We start from the raw sequence: 18895 nt of genomic DNA, 5'->3' as shown, positions 1-18895 counted from the left end.
TTCAAACTAAAGGGCATGGACTCTGGAATCAAAGGACTTGGAAAGGCAAGATTTTGAACCCAGGTCTTTTTAGCTTTGGGACTTTCTAGCTTTATGATAGTAATGTGTCAGAACAAGAAAGCTATTTAATCTTTCTTCCCCTTCTATTAAAAAATAAATTTCAACAAAGTATATACACTGAATAAAAGGCCAAATGCCACTAGGCTTATCAGTCATTGCCCCTATCCTCCCAGGGCACCCTATTTTCAATTCTCTTAGGTGACAACTTTCAACTTTAGCTGTATCTTCTCGTATAACTCCATGTTTCTAAATAAAATACCTGTATAAACTTAGATATTCCTTTAATGAAAAATACCTTTCCACACACACATAAAAATATACTTCTTCCCATCCCCTCATAGTAATATCATTATTTTTATTAAATCAGTATTCAATATTTCACTAAATTGTATACATTAATCATAAGTGAGCCACAATGGGTAGTCAATTTCCAACCAGCTAAACTACCCGGCCAGGACAACATGATCTTTTGCCAGCCAAACACTTTTTACCAGAATATATCTCAGTGCTGTGCTATTTTTCCTTGGAATATGATGCATACTTTCATTAGGTATTCAAATATGTTTATTTATTTAAGGAGAAAAAACATTCAATTACACTTTGTTTTATTGCATAGTTTTGCTTTTCTTCTTTGGGGGCTCCAGTTTTACATATTTTGGCCTTCTATATCATTACTTCATTATTTACTTTTTAAAAATATATTTATTTTATTTCTCATGGTTTTTTTCTTTTTCTTTTTCATTTTCAAACTGTGATAAAATATACCTAAGATTTCATTTCTACTTTGGTGTTCTTTGCAATGGTGCCTTGTCTCCCATGTGTATCTCATTTATTCTTTGTCTCTGAAAAGGTTTAATCTTTTTCTTCCATTTCTTTTCTGTTTTGCCAGTTCCCATTTCACATCCTCCTACTATCTGGTTCTCTCTTCCTTAAATTCTTATTTTTCTGCTTTGTATCTTTTTATATAGTTTTATGGTCATTAATTAATTAATTTAAAAAATTTTTGTTAAACCTCACCGAGGATATTTTTTCCCCATTGATTTTTAGAGAATGGAAGGGGAGAGAGAAAGAGGGAAGGAGAGAAAAAGAAACATTTATGTGAGAGAGAGACATCAATTGGTTGTCTCCCACATGCACTCTGACTAGGGCCTGAGATCAAACCTGCAATACAGGTATGAGCTCCTGATGGGGAATTAAATCCAAGACCCTTCAATGCAAGGAACAATGCTCTAACTACTGAGCCATGTTGGTCAGGACTAATTCATTTTTAATACAACTTCATTAACATATAATTAACATAGCATGCAATTCACCCATTTTAAAGTGTACAATTCCATGTCTTTTAGCATATTCAGAGTTGTGCAACCCACTTTATCACCACTAACATTTTTAGAACACTTTCATTACCTCCAAAACAAACCTGGTACCCCTTAATCATCCTCCTCACCCCTCACTGTTCCCTACCCCCAGGCCTAGCCATTACTAATTTACTTTCCATCCCTATAGCCTTGCCTATACTAGATCATTTCATTAACAAACAAACAACAACAAAAAAAGAATCATACAATATGTGCTCTTTGTGACTGGCTTAGGTTCATTCATTTTAGCATATACTTCATTCTTTTTTATGATCAAATATTTTATTTCATGGATATATCACATTTTTAATCCAATCATCAACTAATGGACATTTGGGTCATTTCTACTTTGGGGCTATTATAAATAATCATGCTATAAACATTCATGTGCAGGCTTTTGTGTGGGCATGTTTTTATTTCTTTTGAGTATATATCTAGGGGAACTGCTAAATCATATGGCAAACATGTTTACACATTTGAGGAACTACTAAACTGTTCTCTAAAGTGGCTGTACCACTTCACATTCCCACCAGCTATATATGGGAAGTTCTAATTTCTCAACGTTGTTGCTGACACTTATCTTTCTGATTACAACCATCTTTGTAGGTATGGAAGTGATGTATTCATTTATTTTTAAATGTATATTGGAATTTTACGTTGCATTTTTCACCTACTTGAAGACATGATAAGATCTTTTTCATAATATCCAGATAATAAATATTATAGGATTATGTGTCACACAATCTCTGTAACAAATAGTAATTTCTGCTGGTGAAGTATAACAGGGGAGACCACACATGATCTACTTTGTGGCCATCGCCCACCCCCCCCATCATTTGTAGAAAATTGTGGTTCCCCCACCCCTTAACCTTTTTTTGTGTGTGTGTGATATATTTGTATCAATTAACTATTGCTTAATAACAAACCATCCCAAAATTCAGTGGCATAATCACAATCATTTACTGTTACATTTCTATAGTATTGGCTGAATTAGGCTTGTAGAAAGTGGAACTGTATACTTTATATGCCTCATCTACCAATAAGCTAGTAGGGGCATGCTTTTCTCATGGAAACTGCAAAGGTACAGTGAACAAGTGGAAATACCAAAGTCCTCTTAAGGGATATTAGGCCTAAAACTGACATGCTGTCAATTCTACCTGATATTATTGACCAAAGCAAGTCACATAGCCAAACCCAAAATCATGAGGAAAGAAAAGATAACCTAGTGGGAAGAACTGCAGAGTTATGACAGGAATATAAGAAGTAAAACCCTGGGGTATATAACTAATAAAAAATGGCTGTTGTCCGTGAACCAGGAAGTCATGGTTCAGTTTCTGGTCAGGGCATATGCCAGGGCTGCGGTCTCAATTCCCAGTAGGGGGGCATGCAGGAGGCAGCTGGTCAATGATTCTCATTATTTTCTCTCTATCTCACACCTTTCCTCTTTGAAATCAATAAAAATATAGTAAAAAGAAAATGGTGATATGACCTGGTGTATATACTAAAAAACAACAACAACAACAACAATAAATTGTACACTTTTAAGTAGTGATTTTTTTTGGCAGACGAATGATACCTTTAATAGAAACATGTTAAGAGAACAAAAGCCAACAATGAAATGCAATCTATCACAGGATCATATAAATGTACATATTTTTGTTATTCATATGTACATAAGATGAATGACCCTGGACTACTGGCAGAGGGCTGAGGCTGTAGGGAAAACAGCAGTTTTCAGGTTTCTTAGCTTAATAATTTCTTTCTGTTTCTGCTTCCAAGGATTGTATTTTTTAAATAATATGGTGCCTCTGTTTCCACTCCTCTTATAATCTGCAAGTGAAATCTGGTTCAGGAGGGACTTTACTTCGGCTTTGGTTTCCCTCTAAAGACCACTGTAATTAAGAGATCCCACACTTGCTTACACGGGCATATACGTACTCAGTTCTAGGAGTATTTTGCTAGCATGTTCTAAGAACTCTGGGCTGCGTGGGCACTTCCCAATTCTTCCCCCTCTGCTTTCCTTAATGGATGCTATACAGCTGTTCAGTCTGAGGCCAGTACATAGCAATTCTCTCTTAGTCCTTATCTGGGACTGAAGGGTTGCTGGAGATTTCTAAGCTATGCCTCCTCTGCACAACTCTTATCTTTCTCATAGAACTGTTGAACTTCCTATCATGGCTTTCTGACAGCACTTACAGATAATATGGAATTCACAGGGTTTTTTCCCTCCTGAATTTGTTCAAAATGTATTCCGAGAGCTGCTCTCCTCCCATTGTTCTTTTCATAAGTAGAAAGATTAGGAACTAATCTGGTCTTATTCCTTTGGAAGTGTACATTCAGTTCGGTGGTTTTGTTTTCCTGTTTTCTTGTCCAGGGCACCAGATAAACATCTCTTTCAACGTAAAAACTCATGTTCTTCAGTTTTGGGATACAGATAAATTCCTTTCTGCTTTATTAGATGAAGAACCTCACTGACTGGACTTCTAATTTTCTTTCTCACTCATATTTTCTTTTCTTTCTTTTTTTTTTTTTTTTTTGCTAGTTAGTAGTAATATTTTTTTTTAATTTTTTAAATAAGTTTTTATTGTTCATATTATAAAAGCTGTTCATTTAATATCATAGAAAAATGTCTTACCATAATCTGATTAGGGGAAAGAAAAGCAGATTACAAAAGAGAAATATGTGTGTGTTTATAGTCTTAAAGAACATGGACCACAATTTAAACAATGGTCTCTTCTGCATACCACTTTTCAATTATCTGATATTTTTCTTGGTTTATTATCCTCCCATCACTAGATTATTAGCTTTATGAATATGGGAATTTATCCTTTTCCAATGCCCAGAATAGTGCCTAATACACAATAAAGTTTCAATAAACATTTATGTAATGAATGAATCTGTTTTCCTGACCACTTCATTTCTCTACTTAAAATCCTTCCTGGCTTCTTGTTGCTTTCAGATAAAATGTACACTCTTGCCATAACCATGTAAAATCTGGACCCTGCTAATTTCCTACTCACCTTAATCCACCTTCCCAAGTTACTTCTAGCTACACTGATCTTTCATATTCAAGACCTTTCCTGTCTTCAGGCCTTTGTACTTGTTGTTATTTCTGAAGGGAATGCTTTCTCCCATTTTGCCCAGCTTAGCTCCCTCTCTTAATGTAATCTGGAAGTTATCCCATTAGATAAACCTCTGAACATCCCACCTACTAAAGTAGGTGGTTTCTTTAAAGCACTCATCATAACCACATTTTATCAATTTATTTTTTTGGAATCTATCTTCCCCAAAAAGTTAATGTATGGTCCATAGAAGTAAATACTCTCTCTCTTATTCACCAAAGTCCCCCTTGTCCAGTAGAGCCCCTAGCATCACAGTAGATACTCAATACTCTACTCAGGTTGTCTCTGGGTGGGTACAGATAATTTTTGTAACATTTTTACAACTTTATATACTATCACCTGAAATGTTACATTTATATAAATACAACTTGGGGGAAGTAATGCTATTTTCATTTTGGAGAACAAGATCTCCTATAGTCTTAAGTAGCAACAAGTTAGTTTATTAAATGACAACAAAGTAGAGAAAACAAAATGGAAATAGCATTTCTCATAATAAAGAAACCTATAAAACAAAGTGTCCCCATTAAAAAACAGAAAATACAAAAGAACTCATGTACATGGATGATAGTGTAGTGATTGTGGGAATTAGGGGGGTGGGTAGAGATGAAAGAGAGTATAGGGGGATAAATGGTGATGGGAAAAATAATAAAATAAATTTAAAAATCAGAAAATACTATAGGAGAAATGTATGACATTCATAAAAAATTTTAAATGTCATATACAAAAGTTTTTAAAGTTTTTCTATTATCAAAATAATCATACACAGAAGAAATAAAATCCAAGATATCCCTGGTTGTTATCTGTAGTGCAAAGTCCATTGGGAGTCAGTTTTACATTTCAAAAGATGACCCAAAATATAGCAAATCTACACACACAGAAATGATGTAAAAAGTGATGCCATCTCTCTAGCAGTTCTGCAAGGGTTTCCCCACTACCATACTCACAGAATCCAATAAGGAGTTAGGAACAAAGGCACTCAGTAAACCTTCAAGAACCATACAACCGTGTGTGGCTGTGTCATCTCTCATCTCGATGGCCCCACCGAAGTCACTCCCTAAAGCCCCCCGGCAGGTATGGCACTTAGCCTATTCCTTCTCAGTCTCCTCTATTCCCAGCGCTTTGATAGGCAGCTCGCCGACCAGTTAGATGTCCCAGGAAGCAGAGGAGAGCCAGAGCTGGGGTTAGGAGCCCCCACCAGCCCTCCTCACCTCATGGTGAGTGGGGAAGGGGGCTGTGCCGATGCGCCACCGGACCTTCCGCCAGGGAAGGCCAGTGAGGCGGCCAGCCGCGGGACCAGGCTGCCGCGGGGCAGCATGGGATGGCGCCTTTTAAAACTCCACGAGGGCAACCAACCGCGAGCTGGCGCAGACCGAGGTAGGGGAGTCGGGGAGCTGCTGTCTGGTCTGAGGGCAGGCAAACAAGCAGAGTGCCTTTGATCCTGTTTTTTAGGCTCTCCAATACCCAAAGGTGGACGTTATTTTACAATGACCTCTCCAAACTTCCTGGAGGGTCTTGTCCGAAGGCACCCACTAACAAGGCCAGTGTTAATCCCAGACCGAATGTGAAATCCATGTCTTTTCACTACAGTGACCCGATATTATTCTAACTCATTGCCTCTATTAAGCTTTTCCATTATCTTCAAATAAACTCACAAACTACAGTCATGGGGCTTTGTTGTACAATTTACAAAAACAAAAGGACATCTTTACTCTTGACTCATATTTTAACCAAGTAACTTCAGACATCAATATACATTTGCTGGACAGCATCTGCATTTGTTAAAGGAAATCAGGAGATTCTGGAGAATCATCACTGCTATTGTGCTGTACATATAGAAAACGGAATATCTGAGCTCACAAAGCAAATTACTAAAATACTTAAAGAATCATATACATTAATCATATACTATTAAAAAAACAAATTCACTTTGGATATTTAGTATACCCAATGGTGCCTCTTTTAGAAAAAATATTTTTTTGGATTTATATCCATTGTGTAAAGTAAGTTATAGTTATAAGAAATATGACTTTTCCGTTCAACTGTGGGTTACTTTTGTATTTAATACTCAGTTTTTGAATATTGTTTTAATATTCTAAAATCCATTCCAACTGCAGAAAAGTATTTTTGCATATCAAACAGATGCTTATAATCTTTTATCTACACTGTATAAAAAGTCAGCTGTTTCTTTGGAAACCATACTTTTCCATGTAAAAACCTTTCATTAGAGTCACTTCAAACTTTATGTAGTGACATTTTTAGACATCTTTATATATAAAGTAACTGACCTTTGTTCTGGCTCCCCATTTTAAACTTGTCTTATTAATTTGTGCTTTAGCATTAAACTATCAGTCTGCAATGAAATGGCCGCATTAATGTATTTATTACAAAGATATTAAGTAGTTTTGTCCCTCTTACAAGAAAATTTAAGAACAAATTTCTCTCATAATTACATTTTAAGGTCTGCTTTGAGTTCTTTTAATTATTACACATGACAAAAGAGAGAGTGATACCTTATCCGTGCCACAAGGAAGCTTTTTGTGTTTTGAAATTGCAACCACCCCTAGATACACTCCATCTCAAATGCTCTGAGCACAGAACAGTCCTGTTCGCTGAAGGTGGCTCACAGAGGAGCAGAAGATAACCACAGGGTGAACCAGGTATTTGGACTGGTGAAGACAGGCCTCAAGAACTGGGGTCTTGAATATTCTTTCTCCTAATGAGGGAGCAGGTGTACCCAAAGGTAAACAAGATCTATTTCACCATGCCAAAAGGGTAGTGAGTCTTCACACAGAATATTAGCTAGGGATTTAGTTATTCAATTAAGTATTATTAAAATATTAAGAGAAAACAGAAAGTATGCCCCAGGCACATTTCTTATCATGAAAAAGGTAACTAAAAAAAAAAAAAAAAAAAAAAAAGAGAGAGACAAATTAAATAACAAAAACAAAATACCAATTAAGTTAATCAATAAAAACAGAAGCTGGTTCTTTTGAAATATATTAGACTAGAGGCCAGTGTACATTCGTATACTGGGTAGGTGGGGTGTGGTCTCTCAGCCTGGCCTGCACCCTCTTGCAGTCCAGGAGCCCTCAGGGGATGTCCAACTGATGGCTTAGGCCCAATTCTGGTTGAGTGGTGCTCTCCCTGTGGGAGTACACTGACCACCAGGGGGCATCTCCTGCATTGATGATCTGCCCCCTGGTGGTCAGGGCATGTCATAGCAACCAGTCGTTTTGATTGATTTGCAAATTAGCCTTTTATTATATAGGATAATCTTTTAGCAAAAGATTATCCCTAACCGATTTGGCTCAGTGGATAAGAGTGTCAGCCAATGGACTGAAGGGTCCCAGATTCGATTCCGGCCAAGGGCACATGCCTGGGTTGCCAGCTCAGTCCCCAGTAGGGTGTTTGCAGGAGGCAGCTGATCAATGATTCTCTCTCATCATTGATGTTTCTATCTATTCTTCTCCCTTCCTCTCAAAAATCAATAAAAATATATTTTAAATAATAAAAAAATTTTAAAAAAGAAAAAATTTAAGTAACAGGAATAAAAAAAAATGGCTGTTACTATAAATATAAGGAAAAGACTTTTAAAATTAGCATACAGTATTTATACTAATAAATTTGAAAATGTAAGAATAGAATTTATCAACACTAGTCTAAATAGTGTTGATACAAACAAATTTGAACAAACAAATTATGAGGGGAAAAAAAATTAGTTATAGTCCTACCCCTTCTCCCAAAAGACAATTTCCAGAGTTTTATATTTTGGTTTTTGTTTGTTTTTTGATAGAGAGGAAACATCAATTGGTTGCCTCCCATACCCACCTAGACCTGTACCAAATTGCAACCTAAGCATGTACTCTGACTAGAAATTGAACATGCAATCTTTTGTTGTATGGAACAATGCTCCATTCAACTGAGCAACACATCCAGGGAAATTCACCGAGTTTTATTATCAAGTTTTACTTATCAGATTATCAAAAATCCGTAAGTTTGGTAATGCGTTCTATTGGGAAAGCTGTGGAAAGCAAAGTCAAAAGCAAAGCAAAAGACCAGCAGAAAAATATATACTATGTTATTTAGCAAAGATTTATTTATACATTAAGATAAATAAGTCAATAAATATAAAAATGGAAATTCACAATTCAGGAATTATGAATAGCCAATAAGTACATTTCAAAGCACCTCCAATGTATAGATTTAAGAAGCCAAGTAATCACAAGCAAGAATACTATAGCAAAACAGCAGGAAACTAAAGACAAAGAGAAAAAAGTAGCTAGAGAAAAAGAGAGACTGATAGCTGACTTCAATAGCAATAATGAAAACCAAGAGACAGAGGAATGAGATCTTCAATGGACAAAAATAAGAAAAGATAAAAAAGAAAAAGACTGATAAAAACTAAAATTCTATATTCAGCAAAAATACCTTCCATAAATGACAATAAAACAAAGGTATTTTCAGGTAAATTGAATTCATCACAAAAAATTGAGAATTCATAATCAAAAGACCTTTGATGAAAGCTATTCCAAGGATGCATTTTAAGTAGAAGGAAAATGGCCCTAGATGGATGGTCTAAAACATATGGAACACTTTAATCAATAAAGAAATTAAAGAAAACAATGAATAGAGAAAGCAGTAAAAATCTAAGAAATGTACATATGCACTGACTAAAACACAATAACAACTCTAAACAGGTCTCCCTCTGCTAAGAATACTTCTTTTTTTTTTTTTTTTTTAAATATTTTTTATTGATTTTTTACAGAAAGGAAGGGAGAGAGATAGAGCTAGAAACGTTGATGAGAGAGAAACATCAACCAGCTGCCCCTTGCACACCCACTACCGGGGATGTGGCCGCAACCAAGGTACATGCCCTTGACCAGAAATCGAACCTAGGACCTTTCAGTCTGCAGACCGATGCTCTACCACTGAGCCAAACCAGTTTCGGCAAGAATGCTTTTAAAAATCCTATATAATAAAAACAAAATATGCAAATAGAATTAACGGTAGAACGACCGAACCGTGGAATGACTGGTCAGCGGGGCTGGTGAGCAGTAGGTTCCAGGCCAGCCAAGACATGTGCCAGCAGGCAGAAGGAGAGAACAGCGATTGGGGAGAGGATTGGGCAGCGGTGACCAGCTGCAGCAGAGGGGTGATGGGAGTGGGGTGGGGCCGCTCAATCGCCCCTGATAGGCCCGCCTGGTCACCTACCACAGAGGGAGCCCAGACTGGTGCTTAGGCCCGCTCCAGGAGCAGGAATTTTCATGCACAGGGCCTCAGGCTTAAATATCTGATAGTACACACAGTCATGAAGGGTTGAATGAAGCTAAACTTCTAAGATTCAGTTAATTTTAGATTTTGAGTAAGTCAAAGATGCATATTTCTAAAATAAGTATAAAAAGAAAAAAGTACACTTTCCAAACTAGTATAAGACAAAAATGGAATGATAAAAGATATTAAATCAATATTTAAAAATAACAAAAAGGAGAGAAAATATAGAACACCCAGGACAAATAGGAAGCACAAAATAGGAGCTATTGTAGTAAATGTAAATAGCTTATTTGTCCCAGCTAAAAATGTTTCAAAATTGCATTAAAAAAATTCCCACAGGTGCTCTTTAACAGTGAATATGACACTAAAGCTCTCTCAGAATACAGTAATCCTTAGATTTTGCATGCCTCAATTTAACAGACTTCAAATTTAACAGGTGTGGTTTGTATATCTTATGTGAATAATTACTGTTTATTTAAAAATGCTTTTAACCAAGATTTGCTTATAAATAAATTAATGGGTTTTTTTTGTTATTATTTTACTGTTATTTTTAACAAATTCTGGTAAATAGGCCATACTTGGAAAAAAAACAAAACACTGTAGTAATTTCATTGACATAAATAAATATATCTACAACTACAGTCTACATAAATTTAAATCCAGAGTCTCTGCTTGTAAGCAATGTTCGGTGAAAGATTAGCAAATGATTAGCACAGTGCATCTTAGGAAATAATTGAGGCTGTTGTCTGTCTCACTGTGTGACATTCTGCAACAGTTTTCAAAAATTGATTTCAGAGAGGAAAGGAGAGGGAGAGGAAAAGGAACATTAATGATGAGAGAAAAATCATTGATAGCCTGCCTCCTGCATACCCCCCCACGTGACCTCCTGGTTCATAGGTCAACACTCAAATCACTGAGCCTGCTCAACCACTGAGCCACACCAGCCAGCCAGGCATCTGCAGTAGTTTTAACTCCTGCTGGCCTGGTGTTCCAATGTATGCTAAGTCACACCCAAGCTATGTGCATTTGTTTACTCCCAATGATGGTGAATATACACATTTAACTAGACCTACACAGTAAAAATTTTAAATTACAGAATACATATATAAAGCTTTTTGGTGAAATTAAACTTTTCACACATACTTAAATTTTAATTATTGGAGTACATAAAAGTGTCTACATCTAATTTGTCAATTTTTTAACATATGCATTCAGAAAAACTACTTTATTTATGATAGACTTTGGGCTTTAATGGACCCCCCTTTCCAAATTAGTCCATTATATCTAAGTTTTACTGTATTCTGTTTCAAGTTTTCACAGAAGTTATACTAACTTTTATGCTTCCTTGCTAATAAATACTAGGGTAAATGACTCTTCATGGCAACAAATAAAAAGGGAATTTGATAAGTTATCTAGTGCAGTGTCCAATGCCTCGCACATACCAAGCCTCCAGTAAGGCAGTTTGTAGAGTGTCAGTGTCATAACTGAAAGGAGCCTTAGAAAGATAACTAGAGGCCCAGTGCATAAAAATTCATGCACTGATGGGTGGATGGGGGAAGGGGAACCTCATCCCAGTCTGTCCCCTCACAGTCCAGGAGCCTTCAGGGGCAGGAGGTGACCCAGTGATCAGGGGAAGGTGACGCCCCCATCACACCTCTGCTGCTGCTACTGCCAGCAGCGCAAGCCTCAGCCAGCTCCAGCTACCTGAGCCTCGGGTGGCCCTGGGTGGCTGGGCAGCCGACATCTGAGGCTTGCCTGCACCTCGGGCCGGCCCTGGGTGGCTGGGGGGCTGAAAGTGGGTCTAGCTACACTATGCACCTGACGCTCCCCGACTCCCGCAACCCCCCAGCTGAGCTGAAAGGATTGTGGGACTCTGGTGGCAGGCGTAAGGAGCACTGAGAGTAGGTCCCTGCCATACCACCTGCCTGCCACCTCCACATGGCTGAAAGGACTGGGGGACTTGGGCAGGGCTGAAGGCACCGTCATCTTTGTGATGGCATGATGGTCAATTTGCATATTCTCTCTTTATTAGATAGGATTACTATAGTCTATTTTTTGGTGTGTGTATGTGTGTGTGTGTGTGTGTGTGTGTGTGTAAATTTATTAACACAAAAAAGGAATATTTGATAGAGATAACCACAAAGAAAAAAAAATCAATGAGAAGATAATCCTAACTGATAAGCTACAGGCAAAATGAATCAACAGATAGGGGTAAGGGGGAAACTGGAACAAAAATATTCAATATCAGAAATGAAAAAAGGAGACATAATTACATACTTTAGACACTGATAGTAAGAGGGCATTTTTATTATTTTTTAAAATATATTTCATTGATTTTTTTATAGAGAGGAAGGGAGAGGGCTAGAGAGTTAGAAACATTGACCAGCTGCCTCCTGCACATCTCCTACTGGGGATGTTCTCGAAACCAAGGTAAATGACCTTGACCGGAATCATACCTGGGACCTTTCAGTCCACAGGCTGATGCTCTACTCACTGAGTCAAAATGATTAGGGCAAGAGGGCACTTTTAATAACTCTGTGCCAATACATACTAAAAATTTAGACAATATGGACAGAGTCCAGAAAAATCTAACTTACCACGACTGACAAAATTAAAAAAAGAAATCTGAGTAATCCTGTAACCATTAAAGACATTATATCACTAGTCAAAATGACCTAAATGGATTCAATGGTCATTCCTACCACAACTGATTATCTACAAAAGAAAAAGTTCAATTATATTTATATTTCAAATTACACACAAGTAACAATTCTAATTATACAGACATGAAATTAAAAAATTTTAAATCCAGAACTTCTGCTCATAAAAAAATACCACCACAAAGTGAGAAAAGATATTGCAACCAACTTCATATACTTAAACCAAAACAATATATTGCAACAGATCGAATGCAGAAACAGACAAGAGACACTAATTATTAAAGATATTTGCAAAAATGTAAAACAAAGCCACTCTTGTCACGAATATTTTTTGTTTTGGGAAATAGTTACTTTTCATTAAAATGTTAAGGTGTAATGGGTTTGTTTTTATTATTGGTGTAAATATACCAAAAGATGCTCGATATACTTAAAACTGGCTAGTTTTAATGTCTAATATGATATAATCTACAGACACAAAAGGTGTTTGGGGTCCTCAATAGTTTTTAAAAGTGAAAAGTAATCCTGAGCCCAAAAAAGTTTCTGAATTACTGAATTATGAGCACACGTTTAATTTTTAATAAAAGTAATTTATAGAATATACAGTATGATTCTATTTAAATAAAGTTAAAAAAAAAACCAGATAAAAGTAAACAATACAATAAAACTATAAAGTAAGGCAATGGATTAATTAACACAAAATTAAGAATGACCATGGTGATGGGGCAGGGAATACTTTGCTTCTAGGGAGATGCACATGCTAAAGGCTTCTAAGGTACTTAAAGTGTTCTATTAAGCTGAGTACACATATACTTTTCTTTTTTACAGTGCACATAAATTGTATATTTCACAACAAAAATTGTAATATAAGAAACAAGGAGACATACCTATTCTCCTAGAAGGAAAAACTCAAAGGATGTCTCTTCTCAAATTAATTTATCAATTGAATGCAATCACAAACAATATCCCAACAAGATTTTCTATAGAACTTGAAAAGATGATTCTAAATTTCATCTGGAAGAAATATGCAAAAAAAAAGAGCCCAAAACTTTTTTCAAAAGAAAGTATCAAAATATGTTATAAAGTTACAATAATTAAAACAGTGTGGTAACAGACATATAGGTCAAAATAGGATTCAGAATCCTCTCCACCCACCAAATAAACAACCAAAGAATATGACCAGGCCAAAAATGTTTAACTTCCTTGTTATCCAAGGATGATAAAAATTAAAATGACATTTTATTTTCAATTACTAGAAAATTAGTAAGATATTAAAGAAATAGTTACCATCCAGTGCTGAGTAGCAGAAAGATAAAAACACACTGTTTTAGCAACTATAAAAGCTACAATCATTTGAGGGCCAGTTAACAGTATTATTATCCAGCATTCTCGTAGAGAATCAATTCTACAGAAATATAATCATGAGCATATAAAGCATTGTTTATAACAGCAAAAAAGATAATCACTGCAGCATCGTTACAGAGAAAAAAAACTTGAATAACAAGCATTCATTCATAAAGGGATGAAAGACTCACTTGATAGATGCCATATCTACTTAATTATACTAAAAAGATATCATACTGCATTTATATCAAATGGCTATGTATTAAGCAAGTTTTTAGGTACTGCAGATTGTAATTCATTTAAACAACCATGTTTGGATTACAGGAGATGCTCATAATAGTTTTTAAAGAGAACTGGTAATATCCGCCCAGCCACTGCGGCTTGGTGGTTGAGTGTGGACCCATAAACCAAGAGGTCAGGGTTGATTCCCAGTCAGGGCACAGGCGGGGTTGAGGGCTCGATCCAGAGTAGGGGGTGTACAGGAGGCAGCCGATTGATTATTCTCTTATCGATGTTTCTCTTTCTCCCTTCCCCTCTGAAATCAACAAAAAAAATTTTAAAGAGAGAATTTGGTAACATTTGGGCAAATGTCCTGGAAACACAAATTTCAAACACTGCTCTTTGTCTTTCTAAAATAATTGTGTACAGTCACTTTTTTATTTTTCTTTAGTCTGGGTTATTAAAAAAAAAGATATATATTAATATATATATATATATATATATATATATTTTTTTTTTTTAATTTTTTACAGAGAGGAAGGGAGAGGGATAGAGAACTAAAAACATTGATCAGCTGCCTCATGCACACCCCCTACCGGGGATGTGCTTGCAACCAAGATACATGCCCTTGACTGGAATCGAACCTGGGACCTTTCAGTCCTCAGGCTGATGCTCTATCCAGAGCCAAACCAATTTAGGCTAGTCTGGGTTATTTACTTACATACTGAACATATTGTATAGTGCCATCTAGTTCCAGAAGGCAGTTTTTCAACATCAGAGTATTCCTACACCATCAAGGAGTATCTGCTTTGTTATAAACCTGAGTAGGTTTACTACCAATCTCAGATCCTACAATATTAAATATCATATACACACCCTTTTTTCAGAAAAACATTGTGGGCCCTTAGATCACTAATATAATTACAATGACACCATAAACTTGTACATCACCTAAGTTTAGAGTATATTTTCATAAGCCTTGTCATTCAAATTTTACCTTACAGGGATAATAAAGAAGAGTCAGGTATATTTAAATTTTTGGATTTCAAACAGACAAACGGTGATTACATTAAACTTGAGAATTTTCAACGTATCTTCTTCAAATTTTGAGATTAATCTGCCAAGTTCTCTCACAAAATTCGGCTTGGTGCCACCCTCAGTTAAATAGCAGCGGGGTTGCATGTACCAAAATTACGGTTGGTTGCTAAATAACCCTCCCCATGGATAGACTTCTTCCTTGTACCTACTTAAAAAAAAAAAAAAAAAGGGGGGGGGGGGGGGGGGGGAGGTCACACACTGCCATGAAGTCTCTACAGAAAGAACATGTGGTTCAGGGTTTATAGAGAACATTCATAAAATTACTTAACAGCCATTCCAAATCAAATAAGCAAAGGTTTATTTAAATGTCCATAAAGATGAAACTGTTCTCTAACAAGCAACTCAAAAGAAAATGCTTATACCATACCAGGTTTTCTGCCTCAAAAAGGGGAAAGGAAAATTCTGAAACCTTATACCAACTTGTAAAATCCTGGCTTCCTTGAAACAAATGATGATGATACTGAGAATGGCCACAAGTGGTAGAAGGTGGAGAAATGCAAAAAGCAGCAAAGCAAAAACGACTCTGAAAACTCCATCCCCTCCTACCCCATTCACCCTAGAGCAGGGCGAATAGGCAAGAATGCGTTAGTCATTAATCATTCACAAAAAGCATGCAAGTACAACTAAAAAAAATTTTTTTAAATTACAATAGTTACGCCACAAACGCCCAAGCAACTATGCCATGCACAGCAGCAAGGTGTCTACGAAGATCCACAAACCCAAGCCTCCACGAGGGGGAAGTTTTACCTGTCCTTTGTGCTGAGATTTTTGGGATCATTCTTCAATGTCTTGCCCATGGTTTTATATGAGGTCCGCTCCTCACACACGCATTTCCTTTCTCTCGATCCCTCCAAGCCAAAAGTGCCAGAGATATTTTCGGACCTTGTTAATATGCCGCTTTCTTTGCCTCCTTCCTGGCAAGGGAGCTTTTGAGTCGCTTTTTTTGCGGGACTCCTCTTCCTTCTCCTCTTCCTCCTCCTCCTCCTCCTCCCGGATTTCCAATGGCCCCTCGACTCCCCGGTTAGCACAAGCTCCTCAGAGGCGCGCAGGACCCTCCACGTCGCAGCCCGTCCTTCTATCCGCCCTCGTGCCGCGAGCTTCGGGAAGGAGGCCCTGGGGACCGAGGCGCAGGCGGGTGGAACGCGGCCCGGCGACCGGGCTCGGAGCCTGCAGGCCCTGCCGCGCTGGTCAGCCAAGCGTCGCCCCTCCCTCAGAGGATCACAGAAAGGAACCGACCCCCCGAAACGCCTGGCGATCAGAGGGAACCAGTCGACTCCCAGTGAGGGCGCTGGCAACCGGAAGTAAAACCCCACGGCCTCAGGAAGGGGGGCGGGGGAAGAGAAAGTGAAAATTGAACTGCGGCGTACTTACGGAGGGAAGAAGCCAATCACCGAGAGAAGACGACGCGCAGGCGCAGGCTGGGACTGACGTCCACGCGGCGCTCGCTTTTCGCCTCTGCGCAGGCGCAGCGCTGCAGAGCGCTCCAGGATTGGACAACGGGATTTGGCGCGCGCAACTTCCTGACGGGTCCTCTCGCGGGGCTTGAGAGTCGTCGAACGCGCAGGCGAGGACTCGGAGGCGCCACTGTGACGGGCCTATGGGTGCTGAGGGAGTCACTTTCTCTATGGTGTGGAGTCTTTGCCTCTCCTTCGTTGCTCCCTGAAGCTGGCCCTATGAGGCTTGCTTTATCTTGCTCAAAGCGACATTTATGAAATGTAGTCCTTGTGGTTTAATAAATGCCAAATCTATGCAATGTATTTGTTTACATGGTTGGTCCTTAGGAAAACATCTCTAGAAGTTTATAATCTGCAGAGAGCCAAAGGGACCACAAGTAGCACTAATTCTACCAATGAGAGGTATTGAGTACCACATGAGACACCATGAAACAGGTCCTGTGCCACGTTGGGTATAGAAATATTCATTAACTGGCATCTTTTCCTGTTTACTGTGGCCAGATGCTTAATTAGGCACTAGGATTACAGTCCTGTACAAGCTAGAGGTGTATGACAAACAGGAGTAAATTACTGCTATCACCACCACCACAAAAATAGAATTTCATTGAATAATGCTGCTGTGAAACCAAGCTCGAAATGTTGAGGGATGGGGTTGGAGACTTGAGGCCAGGGGCAGAACAGGCACAGATACAAGATCTCCCTGAAAAGGACATACTCCATCAAACTTCAGAGACAAAAACAGACCAAACTAGACCTTGGAAGATGTGGAAGAAGAGCTTTTCAAGCAAAAGGACAAAAGTGCAAAGGTCCTAGAAGTGAAATTGTGTTCAGGAACTGAAGAAGGTTGGCTGTAGAAGCAGAGAATAAAATAGATATTTTGAAATATACAAAACCAAAATATACAATTCTATGACTTATCACTTATGAAACCACCAAACTGATCAAGAAATAGGACATTGCCGAAACCGGTTTGGCTCAGTGGATAGAGTGTCGGTCTGTGGACTGAAAGGTCCCAGGTTCAATTCCGGTCAAGGGCATGTGCATTGGTTGTGGGCATATCCCCGGTAGGGGTTGTGCAGGAGATAGCTGGTCGATGTATCTCTCTCATCGATGTTTCTAGCTCTCTATCCCTCTCCCTTCCTCTCTGTGAAAAACCTATATGTATGTGTGTGTGTATGTGTGTGTGTGTATGTATATATATATATATATATATATATATATATATATATATATATATTTATTTATTTATTTAAAAAAGAAATAGGACATTGCCAAAACCTCAGACATTCTCTCTTGTGCCACCTCCCAACCTTTCCCTATCACCAAACCAAACCACTACTCTAACCTCCATGGTAATCTCTTCCTTAGCTTTCTTTTTTATTTTTTTAAATATATTTTTATTGATTACAGAGAAGAAGAGAGAAAGAGAAGGAGAGAGAAAGAGAGAGAGACAGATGATGAGAATCACTGATTGGCTGCCTCCTGCATGCCCCCTCCTGGGGATGGAGCCCAAAAACCTGGCATGTGCCCTGACCAGGAGTCAAATGGTGACCTCCTGGTTACTAAGTCCACACTCAGTCAGAGTCACACAAGCTGGGCTATTCCTTACCTTCCTTAATCAGTTTTATGGACCCTGAGAAAGAAGGTACCTACTGGTCCCTGAGAAGGACTCCTGGTAGCTTAACTAGGCTCACATTTTTAAAAAGCAAAAATATTAAAAAAGCTTACCAGCCTTTTTCACATAGGGGCCTCTCATGCAAACTGCACTTCAGGGAGAAGCTTGAACTGAACTACCTGCCTGCACTGTGTTTCTGCCATCTGAGCCAACCCTTATATAGGAGTTTCTGGAATCCTATTTCAATCAATAGGACTGAGGCTTTCCCCATCCAATAGGACCTTTGCAGCTATACATCCATCAGCTTCTTCACTCGCAGTCAGAGTGGCTCTATTCTGACCGAAATCATGACAGGAAGGGGGGAGGGAGCAGGGAGAAAAGAAAATGAAAGTCTACCAATCAAACTGTGAAGATTTGGAGTCCTTATTTGCATAAAGATGGATCAATCAATGATTAGGAGTAGGAACTTCTGTCTATAAGTCAGCTTCTCTCTGGCTCTGAGAATGCACTTTTCCTTTCAAATAAAGACTATTTCTCTGGCTGAGCTGAAACACTGAACATCTTTGTCCCAGTAGAGGGAAGCAGACCAGGGAGGAGCAGAATGAAACTATCTATCTGGAGAGAGGCCTGGTCCCAGGGCTGCCTCACAACTGTACTGTGCAACAATTTAGTTGTTTTGCACTGAATCAAGTTTCCT

The 18895-nt window shown here is 38.1% G+C and overlaps 1 protein-coding gene across 11 annotated transcripts in view; it reads right to left on the bottom strand.

Moving 5' to 3' along the window:
* Positions 1-16084, bottom strand: part of TASOR2 (transcription activation suppressor family member 2) — an 82998-nt gene extending 66914 nt beyond the window's left edge. For all 11 annotated transcript variants that reach the window (XM_036460825.1, XM_036460840.1, XM_036460880.1 and 8 more), the window contains exon 1: positions 15877-16084. In XM_036460825.1, coding sequence (XP_036316718.1) covers positions 15877-15926 — 50 coding nt within the window. In that variant the 5' untranslated portion in view covers positions 15927-16084. The remainder of the gene's footprint in view (positions 1-15876) is intronic.
* Between the last annotated feature and the right edge of the window lie 2811 nt (positions 16085-18895).

The sequence above is a fragment of the Pipistrellus kuhlii genome, unplaced genomic scaffold, assembly GCF_014108245.1.
Source record: "Pipistrellus kuhlii isolate mPipKuh1 unplaced genomic scaffold, mPipKuh1.p scaffold_m20_p_1, whole genome shotgun sequence".
Lineage (NCBI taxonomy): Eukaryota > Metazoa > Chordata > Mammalia > Chiroptera > Vespertilionidae > Pipistrellus > Pipistrellus kuhlii.
Note: the sequence above shows the minus strand (reverse complement) of the source record. Positions and strands in the feature narration are given on the sequence as shown.